This window comes from Callorhinus ursinus, unplaced genomic scaffold (genome assembly GCF_003265705.2).
Source record: "Callorhinus ursinus isolate GAN/ISIS: 27379988/994484 unplaced genomic scaffold, GSC_fseal_2.0 scaffold2, whole genome shotgun sequence".
Classification (NCBI taxonomy): domain Eukaryota; kingdom Metazoa; phylum Chordata; class Mammalia; order Carnivora; family Otariidae; genus Callorhinus; species Callorhinus ursinus.
In genome coordinates, this window is record NW_027397064.1 from 37405367 (window position 1) to 37420810 (window position 15444).

The 15444-nt window shown below is 36.3% G+C and overlaps 1 protein-coding gene across 2 annotated transcripts in view; it reads left to right on the forward strand.

The window, feature by feature from the left end:
- Positions 1-15444, forward strand: part of DNAH7 (dynein axonemal heavy chain 7) — a 279079-nt gene that overhangs the window by 171520 nt on the left and 92115 nt on the right. For both annotated transcript variants that reach the window (XM_073880956.1, XM_025894388.2), the window contains exons 47-48: positions 2318-2481; positions 14889-15043. In XM_073880956.1, coding sequence (XP_073737057.1) covers positions 2318-2481; positions 14889-15043 — 319 coding nt within the window. The remainder of the gene's footprint in view (positions 1-2317; positions 2482-14888; positions 15044-15444) is intronic.

Genomic DNA, 15444 nt, shown 5'->3' on the forward strand with positions numbered 1-15444 from the left:
ACAGTGCTGTGAGGACACGTAAGCCCTGGAGTTGAATTAATTTGAACTTTCTCATTTTCCCTGCCAACAGTCAAAGTCAGAACAGTGTTGGTGGTGGATATTTTCACCAAGGTGACACTCCTAATGGTCACTTTTTCATTTCTACTATCTATTGCACCAGCTGACTACTAGCCAAGGCTCTTTGCTTGTATTTAAAATAGAGATGCTTGTTCAGAGCACCTCATGTTCATTTCAGTTACTGTCTGCTGCTGTACCCTTTTAGACGTATAATTGGGCCACTTAAATTTCTAATCCACAAATATGATAAAATTGAATAAAAGATGTGAGCAAAATGGGTGCAGGGGTTCAAAAGGTACAGATTTCTAGGTATAAAATAAATAAGTCCTGGGATGTACTGTACAGCATGATGACTGTAGTTAATAATACTGTCTTGCATATTTGAAAGTTACTAAAATCTTAAAAGGTTTCGTAAGAAAAACATTTTTGTAAATATGGTGATGGATGTTAACTAGACTTACTATTTTGGGTTCACAATATATACAAAGAGTGAATCATCATGTTGTGACTACTATCATGTTATATGTCCATTATATTTTTAAGAAAGAGACAAAAAATAGAAAATAAATCTATAATGACATAAATTAATACATTTTAAAAACGAGTGTCTGACAAAGCTAGATCCTTACAGTTACAAGCACCTCCCCACAAAATGCCTCTTCATTACAGAGGGAAAGGGGGCAAGGCAATGCCGAAGCTGTAGGACAGTATTTCACAAGCACTGCCTTCATTCGGTTTTGAATCCTGATTAAAAGCTCTGAATTCCTCTTTGGGGTAGTTTGCTCAGCCTTCACCCCAACCATTTCCCTTCTCAGGCTCTAATACTCCATGTTATAATAGGCACTCAACTTACGGTGGCCCTCAGCAACCTAACGCTGCTGAGTGGGGGGGGGGGGGCAGCCCCTCCTCTGCCGCACCTGTGGAATCCCTCACACTACCCCATCCGCAGGGAGCCCGTGCAGCCCAGCCATCCTTCCCACATTCTGCTTGTGTATATAACCACCTGTTACGGTTTCACCTCTGCTGTTACCCTGTATCTGGGTGCATCCTCCTGTGAGGCAGCTTTCTCTCGTTTGGCAATACAACTAACAAGAAGTTCTGCTTTTCATCTGAGTGTCTTGTGTTGTGTCCCACCTTCCAAAGAAGCTTTAATTATATCCAAGATCCTAAAATTATGAGATAGAAGCCCGGCAGACAGCACCTTAATCGAGTGATAAAAATCAGTGTCATCAGTAAATGAACAAGTGGAAATCCCGTACGTACCATGTACCATGAAGGGATGCAATGAACATGACATCATTTCTATGACATTACTGCCAAAGGTGCATAACTTGAATTGAATCATGGGGGAACATCATAGAGACGCAACTGTGGGACATTCTGCAAAATAACTGATGAAGGTCCTGAAAGTCATCAACTGCCCCTCACCTGTTGTGGCCTTTCATGGGCAAACCTAAGGGAATGTTGGTTGAGCCTGCTCAGCAGGAGCCCAGGGCAGATGGTGGTGCCCACTGTGCCCACAGCATTCTCCTCCACCTGCCAGCGGGTACTGACACCTTGTGTGTCTGGGTCTCCTCCCCATGTCTCTTCCTCACCTATATTTTCTCTGGTCAGGTCTTTCACTTTTTCTGAACTTATTGATATGTAACCTCAAATTGGACCTTGACTTCTGACTTCCTGAGTGTGCACCTGGACTGGAAGTACCTTTTTGATTTCCAAGCAGCCTAGCACACTGTGTCCCGGGTGGTATGTCCCAAACTCCAGTATATGTCCTGATCCTTGTTGGTGCCTGATAGTCCTGCCATGGTCCCTTCCCCACCGGGCATGCAAGAGACAGAAAACAATGTTTTTATGTGTCCCCTACCACTTCAAAGGAGATTTACTTTTATTCCATAATACCGTAATTAGGCTTGCCGGATATTTGTAATTTAAAGAAATGTAGAGAATAATGATGGTCTCCAGCTACTTTGTCAAGTGCAGCTTTAGAATAAAAATTGGCAATTGTTTTTTTTCGGATGCAAAATTCTGACTTCACTATTAAGTGATGTATCTAAAATTAACATTGGATATCGTTCATTTTCATTTGAATGCATAGTGGACCTTCTAAGTCATAATTTGAAAAAATCTGATAAATTGTTTTTGAGGTGCAGTTTCAACAATGGTTTGTTGACTCAAGGAGTAAAGTGTAGTTGAGGAATTTATGAAGTATTCATTTGGTGATCTCCAGCCTCATTTTTGTATCTCTCTGTATGTCTTAAAGAACCAAATCAAGGAGTGGACAAATTTGTGCAAGAGGAAAGATATTCCCTGCTCTGATGATTATTCTCTTATGGGTATCCTGGGAGAAGCTGTGACAATTCGAACCTGGAATATTGCTGGGTTACCTTCCGACTCATTTTCCATTGATAACGGGATCATCATAATGTAAGGAAAATACTTTTCTCACAAGTGATCTCTATTAATCAGTTGATTTATTTATCCGTGCATCTTTTTAACAATTATAGCTAGAAAACTTTTATAGTATTGAAAAATTTTTATTTAAATCATTAATTAGCTAAATTAAATATGAATAATCAATTAGACATTGACACAGATGGGAGGTTTCTGAAAGTTTAGAAGCCCACTTTTACTTTGCCCAGCTATATCAGTTAACTTCAGCTTAAAGAATAATCAGATTTTTTCTGTTTTTGCTATTGCTATTTTTTCTCTTTCAGAAAAAATACTTTGCTTTTTCCAAGCACTTGTGAATGTAATTGATCATGTCCCACATAATGGTAGTCCTGTCTTTATTGTTTCGATTGGCAGGTTATATATGTTTGTTCCACCTGGCAGGATATCTACAACCATATTCATTGGAGGCTAAGTACCTTCATACTTTTCAGCAAATGTACTCTTTCTTTTGGGTCCAGTCATATTTCAATAATAATAGGAGATGAATATTTCTGCGTTTAAGTTTCCAAATCTTTTAGTGATTATTTTTCAAGGTAACAAATTCACACTTCAGGAGATCAAGAGGTAAAAAATGGTGTAAATGAGCCAGAACTCCCTTACATTGTTTGTAAAAATGTTGAAATATTAGCAGAAAGTTATGGTAGCAACTTTACTAAGAAAGAAATAGTAACATTTTTCATTCTTGGCTTATTTTGTCTTTTGGTAATCTTATACTGAGAGGTTTCGGTAAATAGGTTTAAGGTGATCATTTTGAAGTATCAGATAAGTATCTTATTTACTTGCCTAGTGTGTTCTTCCATTCCCCAGAGATATTTGCTTGATAATGATAATACCTAATACTGAGCACTTAACTAAAGACCTAATCCTGTGCTAAGTGCTTTTTACGTACTATCTCAGCTGACTGAAGAGTTGATTATTTAGGAAAATGGGAAGAATCTATAAAATTTAGATAAGTTGGAACATAATTAACTTTTGGAGCTATTGACACCTGAAGGTCCTTGGCTAATCAGAATTTCAAGGGCTAGTGATAACATTAAATGTAATTGGATTGTATCTGAACATTTCACAGGGAAATAGTATTAAGATTGTTTCACCACTTGGTAAATCAGACCTATATATCTAATACAACTCTGTTTTTTAAAAATGTCTTTTAGTTTTCCTTTCTATAGGAGTCAGACAAACTAGGTTTATTTCAGTAGCAGTAATAACTGAGAGGAGCACCCACCTTTCATTGTCTGTTTTTACCTATTTTTATGTATGTGTGTAAAAAGGAATATAGCAAAACTCTTTGAGATACACCTCTGTTATATATTTAAATTCTGTGTCCTTCCATGCAGATTATCCTGAACATGTATTATCACTGTTAGAAGTCTGTATTTTGCAAAAGTCCCAAAGAGCACCAAATAATAATCCTCTCTAGATAATCACAAAAGAACAAACAGTATTAAACTTGGAATGCTGAGTCTATAAAAAATCAGTTTTCATTTGGGAACCAGATTTTAAAGCATTTCTAGGTTCAAGAATGTTGGGTGGAGGAAGTAAGAAAATTGTGTGGAGAAAGATGTTGTCTTGTCAAAAAATAAGGCAAAATAATGGAGAGGAAGTAAACAGAAATACGGTGCTTGTTCATTTCAAATTCAGGATTTATATTCATCCAAAGGGTGAAGCTGTTTAAACCAATATGTGTTGCATATAGCTCTCCACAATAATTGTTATTAAAACCCCAGTACATTCTTCTCTATTTCCCTGAAGAATGTCTCTTTTGAGATTTTATTCATTTGATATGTTATGCTATAGAAGCCCTAATCTTTAAAAGCAAAATTTGCTTTAAGGGGCCGCTGGGTGGCTGAGTCAGTTGAGTGTTGGACTCTTGGTTTCAGCTCAGGTCATGTGTGATCTCATGGGTGGTGAGATCAAGCCCTACACTGGGCTCCGTGCTCAGTGCAGAGTCTGCTGGATTCTTTCCCTCTTCCTCTCCCTCCCCCTCACCCCCTCTCCCAGCTCATGTGTGTGCACGCGTTGTGTGTGCTCTCATAAATAAATAAATAAATCTTAAAAATAAAGCAAAATTTGCTTTAGAAGAAAAAACAGCTGAAGTCACAACATTGTCCTGCTTTTGAATCAAAAAGATATGTTATATTGGGGGTGTTGTTTGGGGAAAATAAGTTTCATATAATTGTTAACTGGTTATGGAACAGCATCTCTGTCTGTATAAATATACCAAGATAGTACTTGTGTAAATATATATATATAAATAGTAAATATATATAGTAAATATATAGATATAGAGAGAGTACTGTGTAAATACACACACACACACACACACACACACACACACACGCACACAATTGTTCCAGCACAACATTTTTTAAAACATTACTTTTTCCGGGAGCACCTGGGTGGCTCAGTTGGTTAAGCTGCTGCCTTCGGCTCAGGTCATGATCCCAGGGTCCTGGGATCGAGCCCCACATTGGTATCCCCCCAGTTGGCGGGGAGCCTGCTTCTTCCTCTCCCTCTGCTGCTCCCCCTGCTCATGCTCTCTCTCTCTCTGTCAAATAAATAAAATCTTAAAAACAAAACAAACAAAAAACCCCCCATTACTTTCTCCATTGAATTGTTTCTACATCTTTGTTGAAAGTCCGTTATCCACATATATGTAGGTCTATTTCTGGATTGTCTATTCTGTTCTATTGATCTACTTTTCTGGTTTGATGCAAAAACTGCATTGCCTTGATTAGTATAGCTTTATATTAGGTCTTGAAGTTAGATTATGTCTTCCAACTTTGCTTTTTTTTTCAAAATTGTGTCTATTTTTTACCTCTCATTATAAATTTTGGAATCAGTTTTTAAATATCTACAAAAGATCGTTGGTGGAATTTTGATTGGAACTGCATTGAATCTATACATCAATTTGAGAAAAAATTACAATAAGTCTTCTAAAGAAAACACAATATATCCCTGTTTTTAAAATTTTTCATTTTTTTTCAAATTTTTATTTAAATTCTAGTTAACATATAGTGTAGTACTGGTTTCAGGAATAGAGTTTACTGACTCATCACTTACATATAACACCCAGTGCTCATCATAACAAATGCCCTCCTAATACCCATCACCCAAGCCTATCCCCCACCAACCTCCCTTCCAGCAATGCTCAGTTTGTTCTCTATCATTAAGAGTTTCTTATGGTGGGGCGCCTGGGTGGCTCAGTCATTAAGCGTCTACCTTTGGCTCAGGTCATGATCTCAGGGTCCTGGAATCAAGCCCCACATCGGGCTCCCTGCTCAGTGGGAAGCCTGCTTCTCCCTTTCCCGCTCCCCTTCCTGTGTTCCCTCTCTCGCTGTCTCTCTCTGTCAAATAAATAAACAAAATATAAAAAAAAATGAGTTTCTTATGGTTTGTTTTCTTCTCTCTCTTTTTTTTCCTCCCTTCCCATATGTTCATCTGTTTTGTTTCTTAAATTCCACATATGATATTTTCTTTCTCTGCTTTATTTCACTTAGCATAATATATTCTAGCCCCATCCACATCATTGTAAATGGCAAGATTTCATTGTTTTTGACGGCTGAGTAGTATTCCATTGTATATATACACACCACCTCTTTATCCATTCATCAGTCTATGGACATTTGGGCCCTTTCCATAATTTAGCTTTAGTTGATAATGCTGCTATAGATATCAGGATGCAGGTACCCTTTTGAATATGTATCTTTGTATCCTTTGGGTAAATACCTAATAGTGCAGTTGCTGGATTGTAAGGTGGTTCTATTTTTACCTTTTTGAGGAAACTCCATACTGTTTTCCACAGTGGCTGCACCAGTTTGCTTTCCCACCAACAGTGTAAGAGGGTTCCCCTTTCTCTGTATTCTCACCAACATCTGTTTCTTGTGTTAATTTTAGCCATTCTGACATGTGTGAGGTGGTATCTCATCATGGTTTTGATTTGATGAGTGATGTTAGGCATCTTTTCATGTGACTGTTAGCCATCTGGATATCTTCTTTGGAAAATGTCTATTCATGTCTTCTGCCCATTTCTGAACTGGATTATTTGTTTTTTGGGTGTTGAGTTTAATAAATTCTTTATAGATTTTGGATCCTAACCCTTTATCTGATGTCATTTGCAATACCTTCTCCCATTCCACAGGCTTTCTTTTAGTTTTGTTGATTGTTTCTTTCATTGTGCAGACACTTTTTATCATGTTTCTGTTTTTTTTTAGATATCCTTTGATTTCTTTCATCAGTATTTCACTGTTAGATTTATATCCAGTACTTCTTAATTTTTGTGTGCTATTGTAAATGGTACTTTAAAAAAGTTTATTCAGTTGTTCATTGCTGGTATTAGAAAAGCAATTGATTTTTGAATATTGACCATGTACTTTGTGACCTTGATAAATTCATTTATTAGTTCTAAGATGTTTTATATAGATTCATTAGGATATTATACAAACTGCAAATAGAGGCACTTTCATTTCTTAATTTCTAATATTATGCCTCTTAATTTTTTTTCTGGGCTTATGGTACTGTCAAGGACTTTTTTATTGGCTAGTGTAAGAATACTTGTTATACAAATATAATTTACACTGGCTAATATAATAGGGGAGATGAAATTGTACATTGTTGCCTTTTCCTAATCTTAGGGGAAACAAATTAGCCTTTCACTAAGACATACAGTATCAGCTGTAGGATTTTTTGTACATCCCTTTTATCAGGTAAAGGGAATTCCCTCTGTTCCTAGTTTGCTGAGGATTTTTATCTTTAATACATGTTAAATTTTGTCAAGTGCTTGTTTTGTGTCTATTGAGATATATTTTTTTAAGTTTAGTTTATTAATATGGTGAACTGTACTGATTGATTTTTTGAATGTTTGACTAGCCTTGCTTTTCCAGGATAAACCCTACCTGGTCTTCATGTATTCTCCTTTTTATATATTTCTGATTCAATTTGCTGGTACTTCGTTGATTTTTCTGTTTATGAGGGATATTGGTATGTGCTTTCTTTTTTTTAAAATGTCTATACAGTTTCATTATCAAGGTAATGCTGGCCTCATAAAACAAATTGGAAAGTGTTCTCTCCCATTCTATTTTCTGGAAGAGATTATATAGTATTATCTCTTCCTTAAATGTTTTGCAGAAATAACCAAAGAAACTATTTGTGCCTGGAACTTTCTTTGTTGGGAGATGTTATCTATGATTCCAAATTTAAAAGAGTTGAAGTTATCTTAATAGTTAAAGAAAATTTAAGTTATCTATTATTAAGTGAGATTTGGTAGTTTCTATCTTTCAAGAAATTGGTCCATTTCAACTAAATTGTCAAATTTGTGGGCATAGAGTTGTTTGTAGTATTCCCTTGCCATCCTTTTAATCTCTGCAGGATCTATAATGATAATCTTCTTTATCATTCCTGATATCAGTAATTAGCATTTTCTTTGCTTATCTTGATCAGTCTAGCTAGAGTTTGATAATTTTTCCTGATCCTATCTAAGAATAAGGCTTTCATTTCATTGTTTTTCTCCATCTTTTTGGTTTTCCATTTTATTGACTTCTGCTTTAATATTTGTTCTTTCCTTATGCTTGTTTTTGGCCTAAACTACTCTTCTTTCTGTGGTTTCCTGAGGTGAAAGCTTAAGTTACCGATTTTAGATTTTCCTTCTTTTCTAATCTCTGCATTTACTGCTGTACATTTCCCACTAAGCACTGCTTTAGCTGCATAGCACAAATTTTGATATGTTGTATTTTCATTTCCTTTAAAATATGTTCTTATTTCTCAGAGACTTCCTCTTTAATTTATAGGTCTTTTAAAAATACATTAATTTCCAAATATTTGATACATTTTAAGGTATCTTCTGCTATTTTTTAATTTGTAACTTAATTCCATTATGTTCAGAGAATATACATTGTATGATTCCGGTTCTTTTAAATGTGTTAAATTTTGGGGCGCCTGGGTGGCTCAGTCATTAAGCGTCTGCCTTCGGCTCAGGTCATGATCCCAGGGTCCTGGGATCGAGCCCCGCATCGGGCTCCCTGCTCCACGGGAAGCCTGCTTCTCCCTCTTCCACTCCCCCTGCTTGTGTTCCCTCTCTCGCTGTGTCTCTCTCTGTCAAATAAATAAATAAAATCTTTAAAAAAATGTGTTAAAGTTTGTTTTATGGTATAAATATGGTCTGTCTTTGTGAATGTTCCTTATATACTTGAAAAAATATGTATTTTGCTATTATTGGGTAGTGGGTTCTTTAAATGTCAGTTGAGTTGTGTGATAGTGCTGTTCACATCTTCCATATCCTTGCTAATTTGCTGTCTACTTATTGTCCCTTCAGTTCTATTAGTTTTGGCCTCGTGTGTTTTGGAGCTCTGTTGTTAGATGCATAGGCATGTAGGATTATTATGTCTTCATGGTAAATTGACCCTTTTATTATTATGTAATGTCTCTCTTTATCCCTGATAATTTTTCTTCGTCTGAAGTCTATATACAATTCAGCTTTTTTTTGATTAGTGTTTGCATGGTGTATCTTTCACCATGATTTTATTTAATATAAATATATTACTATATTTAAGGTATCTATATCTTGTAGACAGCATACAGTTAGAGGTTATATTTTTCCAAACTGATAATCTCTCTCCATTAGTATGTTTAAACAACTTTATACTTAATGTGGTTGGTATAATTGTATTTGGATCTACCATTTTATTATTTTCCTTTTCTGTTTTTACCTCTAATTTTTGTTGCTCTGTTTCTCATTCTATTGGATTATTTGAATAACCCACAATTTTTAGTATTCCATTTTCACTATAATGCTTTGCATTATTTTTTAGTACAAATTTTTCTATCTACTTAGAGATAATATTTTACCACTTCAATTAAAATATAGAAGGCTTCCAACCATGTAGGTCTTCTTTACCCTCCCTTGATTATGTTACAGTAGTCATATGTATTACATCTGTATACTTTAAAGCTCTCCCCAACTTAATGTTTATTGTCTCAAATATTTATACATATTTTAAAGAAATTAAGAGGAGAAAAACAGTCTATGATATTTAGCAATTCATTGCTCTTTTTTTCTTTCTAAAATTTATTGTGGTATCATTTTCCTTCAGAGTGAAGAACTTTAGAATTTGTTTAGAGTAAATCTGCTGGCAAAGAATTTTCTTAGTTTCCTTGATCCGAGAATGTCTTTATTTTGCCTTTATTCTTGAGGGATATTTTTAGATATTTATTTAGATATAGAGTTCTATGTTGACAGTTCTTTTCATTCTACTAAGAATGTTCTGTGTTCTGGGTCTATGATTTCTGAGGTGAAATCTGCAGTCATTTGAATAATTGTCATCTATATGTAATATATCACTTTTCTCTGGCTGCTTTCAAAAATATTCTTTCAAATCCTTGGTTTTTAGCAGTTTTAATGTATCTGGGGGTGTGTGCATTTTTGTGTTTTATTTTTGTTTTTGTTTCTTAGTTTCTCCTTTATTGAGGATTGCTCAGCTTTGTGAAACTGTAAATTTATGTGTTTCACTGAATTTGAGAAAGTTTCAGTCATTATTTTTTTCAAATATGTTTTCTGTATTAATCTCTTTCTCCTCTCCTGGGACCCCCATCACATGAATAAATCTCTTAATATTTTCTCACAGGTCTTGAAGGCTCTGTTTGTTTTATCTGTTTTTTTTTTCCTCTTTAAGTGTTCAAATTGGATTATTTGTATGCATCTGTCTTTTAGATCACTGACTTTCCTCTGTCATCTCCTTTCTGCAATCAAATCCTTATACTGGAATTCTTATTTCAGATATTCGTCAGCTCTAAAATTTTCTTTTAGTTCTTTTTATTTTTTCTGTTTCTCTACTACAAACACCTCTTTCCATTTATCTATTTTTAAAGATTTTATTTATTTAGAGAGAGAGCTCAACCCAGGGGAGAGGCAGAGAGAGAGGGAGAAATAATCTCAAGCAGACTCCCCACTTAGCACGGAGCCTGCCACAAGGCTCAGTCTCATGGCCCATGAGATCATGACCTGAGCAGAAATCAAGAGTCTGATGCTTAACCAACTGAGCCACTCAGGTGCCCCGATCATTTATTTATTTATTTATTTAATGTTCACCTTTACCTTGTGGAGGATGCTTATAATAACTGCTTTAAAGTTTTTTTTTTTTTCCTGATAATTCCAGCATCTTGCTTTTTCTTTGAGAATTAGTCCTATTTTGGCTTTTTGTATGTCAGGTAATTTTGGATTACACCCTGGAACTTTTTTGTTTTTTAATATTCAGTAACGTATAGTACATCATTAGTTTTTGATGTAGTGTTCAACGATTCATTAGTTGCGTATAAAACCCAGTGCTCATCAAAAAACATGCCCTCCTTAATACCCATAACCCAGTTACCCCATTCCCCCCACCCCCTCCATTCTGTAACCCTCAGTTTGTTTCCTGGAGTCCAGAGTCTCTCATGGTTTGTCTCCCTCTGATTTCTTCCCATTCAGTTTTCCCTCCCTTCCCCTGTGGTCCTCCGCTCTATTCCTTATGTTCCACATATGAGTGAAACCACTTGATAATTGTCTTTCTCTGCTTGACTTATTTCACTTAGCACAATCCCCTCCAGTTCCATCCATGTTCTTGCAAATGGTGGGTATTCACCCTTTCTGATGCACCCTGGACCTTTTGAATGAAATTCTGTTTCCTATTAAAATCTTCTGGATAAGACTAATTTTTCTTTCAGTAGTCAATCAACTTGGTTAGGTTCAGTTGCTTTTCTTCTGTGGGTGATGTTTCCAGTGTCAGGTCATAATTAAAAGCCTTTGCTATGCTGTCTAGATACACTTCTCAGCATGCGTTACTCAGGGGTTAGTATGGGACTTGGGTATATATCATAGCCCAAAGCCTTTGGTATGCTTCTTTGGATGTGTTTTACACATGTACAGCTTGCTGGTGAGCTCAGAACTTGTGTCTGAATTAGGGAATCCTTTCTTTGGGTCTGTCTCCTCCAGAATTTCTCCCTTACTTTCCATATGCCAGGGACCCCTTTTTCTGTATTTTTCTGTCCAAAATGATGGCATTCCCTCAGAGTTTCAGCTTCCCACACTTTTGTATGACATGTGTCCATACTTGGGGCAAAGTGGCAAGAGGAAAAAAGGAAAATACTGGGGTTCCTCCTTCTTTGGACTAAATCTTTGTGTCCACCAAATTGATATGTTGAGCCTAAGTCACCATTGTGATGGCATTTGGAGTTGCAGCCTTGGAAGGTTATTGGGACATGAGGGTGGAGTCTTGAACGGGGGTAGTGCCCTTAAGAGACACAGAGGGATGATCACTCTGCTGTTTGCCATATGAGGAGGTGGTGAGAAGACTGCCATCTGCAAACCAGATCACTGGACTGGGACCTTGATTCCTGGGCTTCTCAGCCTCCAGAACTGTGAAAAATGTCTGTTATTTAAGCTACCCAGTCTCTGGTCGTTTGTTGGAACAGCCTGAGGAGCAGACTAAGATTATGGTTACACACCATGCACAGCACAGGCCCCTTTGCCCAGCTCTGTTATCCACAGCGATTGGTTTTCTCTCAGTGTAGTGCCTGCACTATCCCTACTTCTATGTGGGATTACAGTTCTGTGGCTGCCCCACCCTCTCGAGCTCACACATTATCATTTTCTGTCTTCTAGTTTGAATTTTTGCTACATTAGGCCTGTTTTCCAACCAATGCCAGAAGATAGAAGGGAAAAAACAACAACGACAACAAACACACAAGAAACGTACTACCCCTTTATTGGTCATTCCTCAAGTTTTAACTTTCTTCCCATTCACTTTTTATTATTTAGTTTTTAGAATCTGTAAGTAAAATTTTGTATTTTATCCATTTTAATGGATAATATCATTATAATCAGTCGAAGAGAAAGGCTATGGCAGACTTAGCCCAGGTTGGTCAGCACCAGAATCCTTTCCTCCAAATTTGAGATGGTGTTCTTTGGACTGGTATTCCCCATGCAGGGATGACCACTTAGAAAATGCCTGCTTTAAGAATCTGTTAACCTGTATGATGTTTGCCAGATGCTTTTTGTTGTTTACCTTCCAGTAGGTTATCACACTTTATTTGATCTAGGGAAAAAGGATAAAGAAGAATCACAGTGGACCTTTCCCTCAAAGAATATCCAATTTAGATGAATGATGCCATTAACAAATTCTAAAATTACCGTAACAGAATATGATCATTTATTCAGAGTGCCATTAATGTAATATGGATGAACTGCTAAAGAGGTTGTGAGAAAAAAGAGACAAAGATGGGTTTGTGTATTGCATAACATTTGAGCTGACCCTGAAACGTTAGTAGGACTTGAACACGAAGGGATGAGAAGTGCATTTGGGACAAAGGTATTGTCAACATGGGTATTGTGGTTAAAAATTATGGAAGCAACAGAAGGAAGAGTGAGTAATTCAGTTTCTTTAGGGAAGCAAAAATGCTAATACACATAATCCTCCCAACTTAAAAATATTTCTAAAATGTGACAGAATGAAACTTACATATTTATAAGTTTTACTTTCTAATTTTCCTTCTCCCTTTAGTTTCTTATGGATATGGTTCTCTTTTTATTAGTTGATTACATTTAAGATATTACACTACTCTTTTGGTCTCATTTCTTACTAAATATAATTAACATTATGGTGTGGACTGAATTGTCCACCCTCCCAATTCATATGTTGACTATATTAGTGTGACTGTCTGGAGAGAGGGCCTTTAAGGAGGTAATTTTAAGGATAAGTGAGGTCATAAGGGTGGAGCTCTAATTCAATAGGACTGGTGTCCTTATATTCAGAGATACCAGGAATGCATGCACAGAGGAAAGGCCCACATGAGGATACAGCAAGAGAGCTATGTTGTCTGCAGGCCAAGAAGAAAGGCCTCTAAAGAAACCAAACCTGCCAGCACCTTGATCTTGGACTTCCAGCCTTTAGAACTGTGGGAAAATAAATTTCTGTTAAGACAATCTGGGGTACTTTGTGTATTGCATATCATTTGAGCTGACCTAGAAACATGAGTAGGACTTGAACATGAAAGAATGAAGAAGAAGTATTTTGGACAAAGGAACAGTGTGAACATGAGTATCATGGTTAAAAATTGTGGAAACAACAGAAGAGGGAGTCATTCAATTTCAAGCTGACTATTACATCGTACAGTGCTAATATTGGAGGACTAGACTATCTTTTTTATAATATAAGCTATGTGTTTTATGCTAGGTTCTAACTTAAATGCTTTAGCGTGATTACTTCCATTTGGGACAGATTATTTAATAAAATTCTAAATTCATATTATAATGAGATGAAATCGAATCAATTACCCTTTCTAGCCCCACATTGTTTTGTTTTATTTTTGCCCCAGTCACCTTTTATTTTCTCCTTTTGCTCTTCTAACAATCTGTGTACTTTTTCTGTGCTCACTTTTGAAGACTATGACAGTATCTGTAGGAACGTGGCCAAAATTATGGCTTGTGTTTACTGAAACTTCCAAGAGAAAAAAACGGTAATCTTAATGGTGATTCCATTTCACACAATGCAGAGAGCTAGATGGTCGGATACCATCTGACGATGGCAGATCTTGGCTAACTCTGTGTGACCCCACAGCACCCTGGAAGATAAGCTGGCTGCCTCATGGTTTACTGCTCTTGTCCTTATAAAAGAGGGAGGTGACAATATAGCAGGAAGTATGAGCTCCCCCAGAGTGCAAAAACTGACTTTCAGAGAATATGTTTCTGTCTGTAGGAAGCTCACAAATATGTAATGAACTACAAATATGACATTATATATACAAGTGTTTGAAACAAATCCTGGATCAGCAGTTGTGTTAACACTTTAGGGTCCAAGAAGGTAAGATGATTAAAATCAGGCTTTTTGCCCTTTTTTTCTTTTAAAACCATTATATCTTTAATGGTCTAGATTTCAAAAGGAGAGAGATGATGTCTCAATCCTTTCTCTTTCCCTCTTGTACAAATAATAGCAAATCAAAGCCAAGAAATGGAGGTGATTTATTCAGGGTCACAGGAGTAATTAATGAAGGTCAGGGCCTAGTGAAGAACTGGAGTTTCCTGATTTGCAGTATTCTTGATGGTTAATTAATTGAATTAACTAGCAAGAGCGGCAATTTTTTTTTCAAAAATGTAATTTAACCTTTATAGAATTGTAATTTTCCAAAAGAAGTAAAAAAACTTGTGTTTGCCAGGTGATTTTTTTAGAGTTGTCATTTTCATAGCCTGCTCAATCTAAATGTCTCTGCTATAAGATCATAGTTTCTTACAATAAGTTAAAAAGTAAAATATTACTGTAAAGTATAAACTATAAGAAAGAGATGTGTGCATGATTAAGTAGCCTAAAGACAAATCATGACTGGGCCAGCATTGTCTTTCTTCCCCCTTCCAGGAATGCAAGAAGGTGGCCTCTGATGATAGATCCTCAAGGCCAGGCTAATAAATGGATCAAGAACATGGAAAAAACCAATAGTCTTCATCTGATTAAATTAAATGATCCTGACTATGTCAGGACTCTGGAAAATTGCATCCAGTTTGGTACCCCTGGTAAGTATGTGAATAATAAGTATACGTTACAGAACTGCCTGGGGAGGGCACAGTTAACCCAAAAGGATGTAGGTTTTTCCTTTTTTAAAAAGATATTTGTGTCAGACTCATCTTCAATAAATAATGACTTTGTTATGTCTTTCATTACTTATTGATAATTAATCAGGAACTTGAGAGATTATTGTTCTCGCCGGTCAGGTTGTTTGTCCCCAAATTCATTTGTGATGCATCCTCTAATGTAACTGTTTTCATTGTTATCTGTGCTTTGCCATTCTTTAGTGCTTGTTATAACTCCAACTTCTGCAATGAAAAAGGCCACTTGATATGCCAGAAGTATTTAAACACAACATTAGTCCTATTACGTATTTATTCTTCCTTAGATTGTCCTACCAAAGTGGCAG